The sequence below is a fragment of the Montipora foliosa genome, unplaced genomic scaffold, assembly GCF_036669935.1.
Source record: "Montipora foliosa isolate CH-2021 unplaced genomic scaffold, ASM3666993v2 scaffold_390, whole genome shotgun sequence".
Classification (NCBI taxonomy): Eukaryota; Metazoa; Cnidaria; class Anthozoa; order Scleractinia; family Acroporidae; genus Montipora; species Montipora foliosa.
This window is the reverse complement of record NW_027179690.1, coordinates 297501-311217: the sequence shown is the minus strand read 5'-3', so window position 1 is coordinate 311217 and position 13717 is coordinate 297501. Positions and strand designations below refer to the sequence as shown.

Sequence of the window (13717 nt, the reverse complement as noted above, 5' to 3'; positions counted from 1 at the left end):
CTTGCAATGAGACGCACCTTGACAGACGCGAGGGCAACCCTAAAACCCGGAATCCGGAATCCGGAACCACAGTACAATACAGAGAGTAAACACTATCCTAAACATTCATAAAAGCTAATCTTAGGCCTAATTTGGCCTAAAAACGTTTGTTTAGGCCTAATTAGGCCTAAGGTTAGCTTTTATGAATGTTTAGGATAGTGTTTACTCTCTGTATTGTACTGTGATTCCGGATTCCGGATTCCGGTTTTTAGGGTTGCCCCAGACGCGACAATACTGAGCCAACGATCATTATCGTTGTATTACCCAATCAGAGCACACTTTTAAAAAGAAATTGGCTGTCTTTGAAGTAACGTTGCTCAAAAACAAAGGTCCGTCCTAAATTCGATAATTCGGGAAACTTTGAAATGAGCGCACCAAGGAACTCAGCTACCCCAGCTGCGAATGTGAGTACATATCTTCTCCTTTATTTATTGTAGAGAACTTAGGGAAACCGATGTTGAGGCTTTTTGATTTTCTCCGGCACTCATCGATGTATTGAGCTTAATTATTAAAAGTCCCAACATATTTGGTTGGATTAAAGGAAGAAATGGTCACTTCTACTCATCAGAACGAGTACTCTTTTAGTCATTTTGCTATCAATCGAAACAACAAACGCCAAAACTATTCCGGCTATAAAGTGTCAATTTCGATTACAGGTCACTGAGTCATGGTAACGACGCAGTCTGTTTTCAGCCTCTTCCTTCACAGTTAAAGCTCAAGCTTAAATTTTAACACATTCAAATTATACAAACTTTTCCTTTCACAGATCGCAATGCCGGAAGGCCAGGAAATAATCAATCGTGTGTTTATTGGCGGTCTCGCTCGCGACGTAAGTCGAGGGAGTTCTTTTCTTCTTCAATTACTTCTTTGTGGTATATTTCAGCATAGAAAACAATTATTTTGAAATCAATTTGTTTTCCGACAATGCTGGGCTAAGGTTATCCGCATGAGTCATTTAGGTCGTCATTTGAGGCGAGGCATGGAATGTTGCACAAGTTAAGTGGGCTCAGCAGTGTGCCAAATTGGTACTGAATTTGGTTGACCATGCCAATTGCGCACTGAATTAAATCGACGGATTTCCTACTTATGTCAGATTTCTTTTCCCGTTTTCTTTAACAGCCACCTTGCTCCTTATTAAACCGTCAGTGCGTTTTCGAAAAAGTATTACCTGTTTCTCATAATCCCAAACCCAAATTAAATCCATCCATAATTCGTTACAGTACAGTAATCTCCGCGAGTGGCGTAACCGGAAAGGAACTGAGTCACCCGGCCACTCGCAACGTGTACGATTTTCCCTTCTCGTGCAAATGAAACTTTCAAAGCAAGTGTTTCATTCTTTTGTTTACTCCTTTTTGTGATTATTTTTGTTGCTTTTGCAGACTTCTGAATTGGATCTCGAAAACTTCTTTTCGAGTTTCGGAGAAGTTGTTGATGTGCGTATTGTATGTGATAGAAAAACGGGACTCAATAAAGGGTAAATTTAACATTGCAAATTGCTTTTCGTGTTACTGTAACCTCTAACTTTGATACAAATGCACCCAAAACGCTCTGCACTGGAAAAAAGTCGGGCTTTCCCAAAAATTGAAAACAACTGGAGGTTGCGCTCCGTGATGTGTGAGAAAGACCACACAGGATTCAAACGTGTTTTGCTTGGAAGAGAATATGACTATTTTTTTAACTTTTGAAAAACTAGTTTAAAAATGGCCCCTTTTTGGCCAAATGTCTGTGTATCGTTTGAACCTTTCTGTTTCTCGTCGTGATTCAGAAAACTAAAACTCGGATACTCCCAAAAAGAAAAACAAAACATAGATAAAAATAAATAAAGCAGATCGATGCAAACGAACTTATGACGCTTGCCATTTGACAGAACTAAACCGGCCAGACGGGCATTTGAAAGGATTAACTCTACAACGCCTTCAAATTAACACACTTCGAGGATGATATATATACTCCTCCAGAAGAATGCGAGAGATTATCATGTAAATGATCCTTCAAATTGTTGCGTTTTCTTTGCAAACTGACAGTTCTGGTCGGCCAGTTCTGACAAAAGGAAATTAAGCGCCCTCAAGTTAGCGGATATTCAATGAGCTTTATAACTCGGAATTTCAGTTAACCATCATTTTCTTGCTTTTAATGTAGGATTTTGTCCACAGATTAGAAAATTGTAACGTCTTTTGTTGAGATGACAGCGATCAGAGGAAATTGAAGAGGCGGTTTTCATGAACTAGAGTGTTAATTTGATAAAACGAAGATCCGGATCAAAAAGTGCCACGTTTTAATGTTTCTTGAAAGCTTTGGATGCAAATGTCATTCAAGGGTTATCTGAAAAGAGATAATCCTTTGAACTTTCAATGCCTTTAATACTTCAAATACCTTGTTAGTGTGTGACCATGATTCAAATCGTCTTAGCAATCTGTCTATCTCTTAAAGCACAGTACTTATAGCGTTCCAACAATGTGGGATTTTTTTTTTCGTTAGTATTAAAAAATAAACTTGATGGACAGGTTTTTAATTTTCATGTGTTATGTTGACATTTGTATTGGTAGGGCTTTTGAGAGACTTGCATATAAGATGTTATCAGGTGGACTGATGGGTCATTCTCATGAAGCATGACAAATCGTGACTACTCAAAGTTTTGTTGTGAATGCACAGACGGCTGTGTTTATTACTGATATCCAGAAAGGGTGACAAACTTTGTCTATGATGAATAAACAGGTTTCAAGTTTTGTGATGTCTAGAATGCCCCACCCCAGAAACTTCACCCTCCCTGATATACTTTACATATATGCTGCTAATCTTTGGGAGGACGGACTGTATCAGCAGGACAGTGACATCTCATACAGCAAACCTTCGGTTAAATAGTACCCATTAGTCTCTTTCTCGCTGAAATCCCTTTCAAAAGTTTTTTGCTGTCTAGCTTGCCTCATTTGTTTTCTTACAGGGACATTTTGACCTTTTGTCTTTTCAGTTATGGCTTTGTCACATTTTCATCTACAGGAGCCAGAGATAAACTGTTAAAAAGGGTAGGGCTTCTATTGATCCTACATTTTAGGGTTTATCGAAAGTCATCAAGCCAGTAAGTCATGGCAACTCTGACTTCCAGTACTCTTGAAATTGGCATTTTCAATTCTTGTCATGTTCCCATTTTGCTGGGGTTTGGCCTCTGTGTTTCAGATCAGCACTCAATGTAATTCTTCCTTTTTAGTAGCAGGGAGGAAGGGTGAAGATTTTCAGTAAAGTGGTGAAAATAAAATGACCCTCCCTACGTAAGGGATTGAAATGTCTTAACCCTCCCCTGGAACTCATCCTAAATTTCTCTGCCCCCCCCCCCCCCCCCCAGCTTAATTTCTTGTGACCCTCCCTCCTTTGCTGTCTATTTTTTTCATGGCCCTCCCTTCTGAAGGGCTCAAAAAACTGTGACCCTCCTCGGTTTTCCAACCCCCTCCCCTCTGATAATTTCTGACAAGTCCCCAACACCATCTTAAACTGAACCTATTCGTGGTCTTCTGCAGTCATGGATAGCCTTTGTTTCTTTCTCTTTGAAGCCCTCATTACTTTGGGATCCCCCACCCCCCATCCCAGATCATTCATTTTAATAACCATTCCTTGCACATGATTATTATGATTATTTCCAAAGACCTTTGTTGAAGACCCACCTTCAACCGACAGGCATTGCATGCCACGCAACAATTTTCATGTATGAAAATTCTGCCCTTATCTGAAATTCATCCCGTTAAACCACGACGATAAGCAATGCGAATTTCCATAGCAAAAACAAGAGGTCGAAAAGGCTGTTGGTTGAAGGTGGGCATTTAAGATGTCATTTTATGAGGATCTAAGATTTAAGAGATCCACTCTCATTTTTGCTTCTGTGACCTTACATGCATTTATGCATGTAATTTAAATGGAATGTCGCCTCTGAATAAATTATACCTTTACCGAATTCAAGTTTTTTTGAAAGAACTGTTTTGGTGATTTCAAGTGAATCTAGAAGAAAAGGGTTAAGCCAAAATATGTTTTCATTGACTTCATGCAAGTTTCAACTTGAAAACTTGACAATCATGTAGTTTTCCCAAGGTTTTCAAATCGGCTCTAAACTCTTTCTTTGCATTTTATCATTAAGGAAGGCACAAACAGTATACACACATTAAACTAGTGGTCCAGGAGTAAAAGTATTACCGGTAGTTAAATTGTTGTGAGGCTGCAGAAAAGCATCCTATGGATTTTGTGTGTGTTACTAAGTCCCTCACACTTTTTTACCCAAGAAATAGGATTGATGCCTTAAATATTGTAAAAAATGTCTCATTTTAAACTTTAAATTGTAGGGCACTGTTGACTACAAAGGCGGCAGGAAACTTCGCCTTCAGAAAGCCGTCAAAAAGGAGGTATCAGTCTTCTTGCCACTTCTTTTTTAGCTCTCTACAACTATGTTAAATGTGAGCAATATTTCTCAAACTCATTAATAATTCATAACTTGAGTCCACTAATCAACAGCTGTATACCACATCACATGGATGCATTTGGTTACCCAATGAAAAACTAGATGAAAATTGGATATCGTATCCAAATCTTCAAAGATTTGGATACAATATCCAGATGTCTACTAATTCCAGAAAAAATCATGTGACATGAATAAATTAATTATATCTAAGTAACGTCTCACGCAAACAACAAAAATTTGAACGCTTTAAACCGCAAACAATACCATGAAGCGTCCGAGAGGGATATCCACCATCTGACTTATTTTCAACCGCCTGCACGAACTTGGATATCCAGTAGTTTAGACTTTAGCATTCATGTTTTCAATGCTTTCAGTCAACTCTTGCACATCCACACCAATGTCTTCACCTAATGAACAGTCCACCTGGCTCAACAATTCAAATCTTGAGTGCTGTTTGGTCTTGCCATTCTCGAAAAATCTAAACACCCATTTGTTCTTGTAAACTGTAGATTTCAGAACAGAAATGATAACAAACTGCTTTTCCTTGTCGAAAGTTTTGTCGAAACCTTGAACTTGATTGACCCATGTCGCACAAACAACTGATTATGGTAAACACTTAATGACACATTCCATCCAAACCGTCTTTATCACATATATCTATTGTTTAATTAACCAAATGATTCAACAATGATAAATAACAATTAAGTTGGCCACTTGTTGAAGAAGCAGCTATACCAAAAATTTGTGCTTCGTGCCTCATCGGGATATCCAGGCACCTCGAAACAATAGAAGCACTCGGCCTTCTGCCTTGTGCTGTCATCGGTTTGATGGTGTCTGGATACCCCGATGAAGCATTCGCACTTGTTTTGGATATATTACTTCAAATCATTTTCTACTGGAAACATGCACTTCAACCGACAGGCATTGCATGCCACGCAACAATTTTCATGTATGAAAATTCTGCCCTTATCTGAAATTCATCCCGTTAAACCACGACGATAAGCAATGCGAATTTCCATAACAAAAACAAGAGGTCGAAAAGGCTGTTGGTTGAAGGTGGGCATTTAAGATGTCATTTTATGAGGATCTAAGATTTAAGAGATCCACTCTCATTTTTGCTTCTGTGACCTTACATGCATTTATGCATGTAATTTAAATGGAATGTCGCCTCTGAATAAATTATACCTTTACCGAATTCAAGTTTTTTTGAAAGAACTGTTTTGGTGATTTCAAGTGAATCTAGAAGAAAAGGGTTAAGCCAAAATATGTTTTCATTGACTTCATGCAAGTTTCAATTTGAAAACTTGACAATCATGTAGTTTTCCCAAGGTTTTCAAATCGGCTCTAAACTCTTTCTTTGCATTTTATCATTAAGGAAGGCACAAACAGTATACACACATTAAACTAGTGGTCCAGGAGTAAAAGTATTACCGGTAGTTAAATTGTTGTGAGGCTGCAGAAAAGCATCCTATGGATTTTGTGTGTGTTACTAAGTCCCTCACACTTTTTTACCCAAGAAATAGGATTGATGCCTTAAATATTGTAAAAAATGTCTCATTTTAAACTTTAAATTGTAGGGCACTGTTGACTACAAAGGCGGCAGGAAACTTCGCCTTCGGAAAGCCATCAAAAAGGAGGTATCAGTCTTCTTGCCACTTCTTTTTTAGCTCTCTACAACTATGTTAAATGTGAGCAATATTTCTCAAACTCATTAATAATTCATAACTTGAGTCCACTAATCAACAGCTGTATACCACATCACATGGATGCATTTGGTTACCCAATGAAAAACTAGATGAAAATTGGATATCGTATCCAAATCTTCAAAGATTTGGATACAATATCCAGATGTCTACTAATTCCAGAAAAAATCATGTGACATGAATAAATTAATTATATCTAAGTAACGTCTCACGCAAACAACAAAAATTTGAACGCTTTAAACCGCAAACAATACCATGAAGCGTCCGAGAGGGATATCCACCATCTGACTTATTTTCAACCGCCTGCACGAACTTGGATATCCAGTAGTTTAGACTTTAGCATTCATGTTTTCAATGCTTTCAGTCAACTCTTGCACATCCACACCAATGTCTTCACCTAATGAACAGTCCACCTGGCTCAACAATTCAAATCTTGAGTACTGTTTGGTCTTGCCATTCTCGAAAAATCTAAACACCCATTTGTTCTTGTAAACTGTAGATTTCAGAACAGAAATGATAACAAACTGCTTTTCCTTGTCGAAAGTTTTGTCGAAACCTTGAACTTGATTGACCCATGTCGCACAAACAACTGATTATGGTAAACACTTAATGACACATTCCATCCAAACCGTCTTTATCACATATATCTATTGTTTAATTAACCAAATGATTCAACAATGATAAATAACAATTAATTAAGTTGGCCACTTGTTTAAGAAGCAGCTATACCAAAAATTTGTGCTTCGTGCCTCATCGGGATATCCAGGCACCTTGAAACAATAGAAGCACTCGGCCTTCTGCCTTGTGCTGTCATCGGTTTGATGGTGTCTGGATACCCCGATGAAGCATTCGCACTTGTTTTGGATATATTACTTCAAATCATTTTCTACTGGAAACATGCACTGCGTAGGAAGTGTAGAAGACAGAAATTCAGAGATTTCCAAAAGGAGCCTGAAATTGAAAATGGTTGGAAACGTCATGTAGCAAAATACAGAACAGGCTAAGAAAAAGTTATTGTAGATGTTATTCATTGACAAGTGATTAGTACAGTAGGTTACAAATGAGCTGCAGTCTTGTACTGCAATTCAGAAACTCAAGGCATTAAGCTGAGAGCTTGAAAATTTGACAACATAATTATGACTTATTTAATGTCTGCATCCAGCGTATTTATGTCTATTGGTTAATGCAGTAGGTGGTACAATTAAAAAAGGTGACACTGTGTAGCACCAAGTTGGCTGTCAAGCCAATCTCGTTAATCAAACTATCTCAATTTTACATTAATGGTTGGAAGTTGTTTCAGTTTTACAAGGACCTAATTGAGATTGCAGTGAGCTAAGCAGTTAAATTATTAATTATTAATTACTTACTTAATTAATTAATTACAGGTGTAATTGATTAACTATATCCAAAATCTAAAATTTAACAATTATTCATATCCATGATCATCTATCTTTAGGCATCTGGCCAGTTTGTACAGTACCACAATGGGGGTACGTTGTCTACAGCACAAAATGGAGGTTAGTACTGAACTTACAGAAGAACATAATTATATACTTAAGAAGTAGAATTTTCATATCTTCCTGGTGTCAGCTGAAAATCCAGCATATGTACAATGCCTTTGAAATACTTGGACCTCCATATTAACTTAAGATTTCTTAGTTGGTATAAATTTGACATTGTCATGCAAGCAGTTGTATTCAGCCAACTGTTTGCCTTGTTTTTTGTTGGGAGTCTGGTTCTTGTTCAGGAGGGGAATCCAAAGTATTTCTTGGAGCAGAGAATCCCGAGAACCTTTAACAAACTCAACCCTTGGACACAATGGGGAAACTGCACCAACATTGCTGACTTCAACTCTGGGTTCTACAAGGTCAACCTTTTTTGATCTAAACAATATAATTTTGTCGCCATCTTCATTTTGCTCACATTTTTGCTTAATTGGAATGACAATAAAGCTATCTATAAAATAATTGTCTTAACCCTTTTTCTTATAGTATTGAATTGCTGGTCCAGGACTAATAGATAAACAATGGCTTGATTCAATCCTTCATTCTGAAAGTGCCATACATACTTCAATCCCATCAGCATTTCCTATTAACTACCCTCAGCACAGTCAAGTAGTCCAGGAATTCAAACATCCTACAATTAGGTTATTGTGTGGGAGTAACAGTTTTTAATTGCAAGAAAAAGAAATCATTTCAGTATACTGAGTGTGTAGGTAACCGGGTGTAGACCATTTAAATCTGTCTTGCAGTTTAACTAACAGAGGTAATATTTCTGTCCCAGGTGTCGTTGCTAACCAGATAGTACTTATTCCATTAGAACCCAGTTGTACATACAACAATCATGTGCAGGTAAAATGAAATGTCATTTTGGAGTTGCATGGAAACATGAACATGTTGTGTTTTGAGCTTAAGGAGGCTCAAAAGGGTTTTCAGCTGAGCGTGTGCGCGTATATATACGTATATGTTGTTATATGTTGATTTTAAGGCTCAAAGAAATACCTTATATCGTTGCCATGGTAACAGTGTTTTGGAGGAAAATTTGATGTGAGAAATCTATGATGGGTACGTAATACCCTGGCCAAATTTCATCTTGATATGATTACCCTAACTATATCTAAGAACAGAATATGTTTATTTGTGTGAAAAAAGATGAAACTATTTTGAGCCCCCTTAGAGACTCCCGGTACCTTTAATTGGTTCATATCGGTGTTGACAGGACTGCTAAGTGTGCTAATGGTCTCAATTAACATGGTTCTTACTCCACAGAGCATTGAGCTTCATATGCATGGAAATAATATTGTTGTAAATTTACTTAATTAATCAGTTTATCTGTTTGAGCATAGTTAGTGTTTTTACTAACACCATTACCGGTAATTATTATAACCCTAATTTCTTCCCCAAAGAGTATCCCAAGGATGGGATTAAGTATGAAGGGCTTAAAACTTAGCAAAGCATGGTAATTTTGATACTTGTACAGTTCTGTTGCCTAGACAATTAAGGCAATATTCTAGTCACGTCAGCTGTTTTTAATACTGACAACATTTCACTGGCAACTTAAATTTCCTACAACTATTTGATATCAGAGGGCCATGTGCCATTGAGCAGTAAACTGCACCTACTAATTTCGAACTCATCTTTCAACAGTCTTTCTAAGAAAACTATCATTTTTTCCCTAGCAAATACCACAATATTATGTTCCTACTCACCCATACAGTTATGTACAGGTAGGAAGTACCGATTTTTGTTGTTAAAAATGTGAGGAAAATTGGAGCTCAACTTATCAGTATAACTGCGGTGTGCAAGGATTATTTGAAGCTTTGTGAGGTGATAGAAAGAAAGGAACGAAGTTTGTAATTCCAGCGAAGAACCCAACTCAAAGAAAGCAACGTTTCCCAAGGGTAGTAGCTTAAGGGTTGAATTCACAACCAAGACAATCTGGTATAATGCTTCCCACTAGCACAAACAAAGAACACAACCAATTTTAACTATTGTTGTAGTTATTGTTTGGAAGTGCGTTGTTTCATATTCCCATTTTTCATGATATGGACTACCATGCTGTTCTTCCATCTGCCTGCAAATCCTCACCACCCTAAGATTGCCCTAAATTTATGCCAACAACCCACCTATTCACTGGCTCACTTCTGGTTATTGGATTTTTTTTTCTTTAGCAACCTGCTACTCAATACTACACTACAGCTTACCTCTTCTAAAAAGGCAGGTATTGACTATTGCATGAAGGTATTTCTTCTTTTTATGAAGAGATAATTATCATCAAAAGAAAACCTATAAGTTAGTGTTTGTCTAAATCACCAGGGTTTATTGTTAGTATGTGAAACCCAATTGACTGGTTGGCTCTGAGTAAAATAGTATTGGCACAAAATTCTCTTATTGAATTAAGATAGTGAGTTAATCTGAGCAAACATTTTTTATTCTGTGTTTGCAGATTTCCTTTGTTGGACATGAATTCTAGTCAAGAAGTGGGCAAAGTTTTGCAAGTGTGATGTCATACACATTTCACACCCTTGCATGCATGTGATTCCAGTAATCAGTGCTGTCTCATAGTTGGTACAAAGTCAAGTCTAACTTTCTGCGAATTCTCCTTAATTGGTTTTCTAGCTATGTGTTAGAGTGGTTTTCAATTGAGTGTCGAAAGTAATTAGCGAATTGCTTTGGTTTATAATTACTTCACTCAATGATTGGTTCAAAGTTCTCACGCCAATTTTTCAACCAATCAGAAGTGAAACCAAAACGTGTGAAGATGTTATGAGCAATGGCAAACAAAATTTCTTACTCAACAGAAAGCCTCAATGACAAACAACTGCTAAGTAGCATTTCATTGCCTCTAATTTCTCTCAGTTTTCTGGAGAAGCCTATACCCACTTAATGACCTGTAAAAATCTGTGCCATTAAGATCCAGTAAATGTTGAGGCTTTCTGATTCTGGGTGTGTAAAAGAACAATGTATTTTCTTGGCAGGAAAACTGAATTATAAGCATTCTGAAAAATGACTCTCGAAGGATTGACAAGTTTCCTTGTCTTCAAGGCAATGATATTTGTTCAATTGTTAGTGAAATGTGGGGACTGTCCATAACACAAAGTGGCGACCCAGTATGTTAGTAAAATATTAATAGCAGCTGTACTAATCTTGCCATTTGAGAGCTGTATATATATGCTTGCTGCGTCTCTCTTACAATGGATCACTCAGGATTTGTAGCTTTAATTTACTTGTTCATTCTAGGCCAACAATCTATTATCTTAGAAGAATTTTCCAGAGATCTCTGAATGAGCTATAAATTTGATTATTTTGATTGGTTGTGAAACTTTTTTATTTCGAATTTAGTGACTTTCAAATAAAGTAAAATAAGAGTAAAGAGCGAACTTGCAAAGAACATAATTTATGACTTTGTCAGGAACATGTCATTGTTAAGTAGTGTTTGGTCAGGGGAGTGATTCATGTGCATTGTTGCTTGACTGTACAATTACCAAATTCATTCTCTACTTATCAGGGTCGTTCTGAGGCACAACTGTTAATTCCAACAAGCAAGGTTCTTTTAAAAAGATAGAACATTCACCTCACATTTAAACCTAAGCAAAGTTGTTTGAGACAGGTATCATTATTTTTGTTTACTTTAGTTTGAAAGTCAGCATACCCTCCTTCGATCTTCCTGAAAAATATTCCCGTTTTTTCGTGGAAGATCTCGAGAAGCGATCGCTATCATAAGAAGGCTGGTGTTGGCCAGCCGAAATATTGCAAGCAACAACGCCTATGTTCACGTTGTCTTGACCAACCTTTGCAGGATATTTTCTATTTTAAAGTTTTTTATGGTGTGGTCACGATCTATTTTGATCCAACGTAGAGCAAGTTTTGATCGTACACGGTTTTTGCAGTGGTTTAATCCTTAAAAAGTTGTTTTTTTTGCTTAATTGTCCAGTATATATTGCCACAAAAAACCCTTTATCAGTGTTTTTGTCCTTGCACGACGTATTCTCCTTTCGGAAATTCTCTTCCCTTCGAAATTTTTTACGATTTCTGTAATATTCATAAAAAAAGGAAAACAAAGTGATGTTCACCTCAACTATTTCAAAATAGGTCCATGACAGGATTTTCCAGTTGTCCGAAATCTGATAAAAAAATTCTTCAGAGTGTATATGGTTTTGGGGGACGCAGCCTCAAAATTAGAGACGTTTGTATGGATTTTTAACTTGCTATCTGCTCGACCTTAAAGCGTCAAACTTGGACAGACGGCCAATCTCAACGTTATCTTTCATGTCATGGTGTTAATTTATCGATGGGTTCAAATTTGAAACTCTCCTCAGTTTCCTACGCCATTCCGAAATGGCCTAAAATTTCTTAGGCCCAGTTCAGACGTCGTGCTTCTGCCGTGTGGAACTAAATTCAGGAATTAAGTTCGACAAAAGCACGGCAGAAGCACGGCGTCTGAATCAAACTTTTGAATTAAGTTCGGCAAGCAATTAAGTTCGACAAGCTCTGCCGTGCTACACGACTTTGGCACGGCATTGATTCAAACGTCGTGCTTGTGTCGCGCCAAACAAAATTCATAAATTATATTAATGTATTTGGCGAGATTGAGTTCCCACGGGGAGTTAGGAGAAGAATTGTTACGAGGCATCAGTAAAGCCTGAATTTGGTTCGACTTTGGCACGGCGTCTGAATCAGAGTTGTTTCCCTACCGTGCTACAGTCGAACCAACTGTCAATTAAGTTCGGCACGGCAGAAGCACGACGTCTGAACTGGGCCTTAGTTTCAGTAAATTGACTACGCTTAGCGCTTGATAAGGATTATGGGAAATCAATATCTATTTTTAAAATCTGAAACCCCAATGCCTAAACTCGCTGGACTCGAACCTGGGAATGTTCGACTAATAACCCTTTCACTTAACCACTAAACTACCGCATCGCTAACCATTTTAAAATCAAGTACCAGACTTAACTACCATTCAGCAATGATTTTATATATACTAATTAGATTTGATATATAATCGGTGCAATTGTCAGCCAGTTGATCTTTGTTGTTAAGTTAAGTGGATAAAAACAGTTCCTTTACATTTGGTGCTCCGGGTTCAAATCCTGTCCACGGATGCAACTTTTACCTTTTTCTTTTCATCTGCTACCACAAATACTTTTGTTCTTGGGCCATCGTAGTTTGATCAAAAATAAGACACAAACAGCAGTGATAAACATATTGAACTTTTTCATTTTGATAATGACTTGACGTTTCGTATGTGCTCTACATACATTTTCAAAAGTAACCGTTGAAATTTAAAACAGCTATTTATATATAACAAATCGAATGAGGGGACTGGAACCTAGATTAAGCAAATACTTAACAGTAAAATATATAATAATAATAATTATAATAATAATATTAATCTTTTCTTTTTTATTATTATTATAATTATTATTATTATATATTTTACTGTTAAGTATTTGCTTAATCTAGGTTCCAGTCCCCTCATCCGATTTGTTATATATAAATTGCTACCACACGTCCTGGGACAGAGTAATCCTAAAATGACGATAACAGTCAATCTAGGTAAAATTATGGATTGTCGATAATCGTCATTTCAGAGGTAGAGGATATGTTGGTTTCCGAAAAATTTCCAATATCAGTGCGATTTGACCGAACAGAGAACATCGAACCCTGGGAAGGTCCAATCTCGTTCCCAGGGGCTCTCATTATCCTAAGGTGGGAACGAGATTGGGGGCAGTTCCGAAAGTAACCACGTCATTTCTGAGACTGCGCAAAATAACCAAAATTGCACGAGCTCCCTCTAGCAGATACGGGCAGCCATTTTGATTTCTATTGTTTCGAAAGACATAATTTTTTGGGATGTTCAGGGGCCAGGCATCATCCCATAATAGCTATTTGAAACAATACAAATCAAAATGGCCGCCGTATCTGCAAAAAGGAAGACCTTAGACAGCAATGACCAGAACCAAGGTTGCTGACCAGCGGTTTTTGTTAAAACAATGGTTTGCTAGGGGTGCTTAGTCTCGCGGGCTCAGAAAACC

General features: G+C 37.4%; 1 protein-coding gene across 1 annotated transcript; it reads left to right on the top strand.

Moving 5' to 3' along the window:
• The first annotated feature begins 388 nt into the window (after positions 1-388).
• On the top strand, positions 389-11276 carry LOC137987783 (protein boule-like). Its single transcript, XM_068833859.1, has 11 exons — positions 389-443; positions 806-868; positions 1419-1513; positions 3008-3062; positions 4365-4424; positions 6058-6117; positions 7640-7700; positions 8467-8534; positions 9362-9409; positions 9854-9899; positions 10129-11276. The coding sequence occupies exons 1-10, from the start codon at positions 405-407 to the stop codon at positions 9893-9895; spliced, it is 591 nt and encodes a 196-aa protein (XP_068689960.1). The 5' UTR covers positions 389-404; the 3' UTR covers positions 9896-9899; positions 10129-11276.
• Positions 11277-13717: the final 2441 nt, after the last annotated feature.

Excerpts from the sequence above, each read along its gene's own strand:
- LOC137987783 (XM_068833859.1), top strand. The coding sequence starts at position 405 with ATGAGCGCACCAAGGAACTCAGCTACCCCAGCTGCGAAT. Across the intron at positions 1,514-3,007 it reads AAAACGGGACTCAATAAAGG|TTATGGCTTTGTCACATTTT; the intron begins GTAAATTTAACA and ends TTGTCTTTTCAG. Across the intron at positions 4,425-6,057 it reads AGAAAGCCGTCAAAAAGGAG|GGCACTGTTGACTACAAAGG; the intron begins GTATCAGTCTTC and ends TTTAAATTGTAG.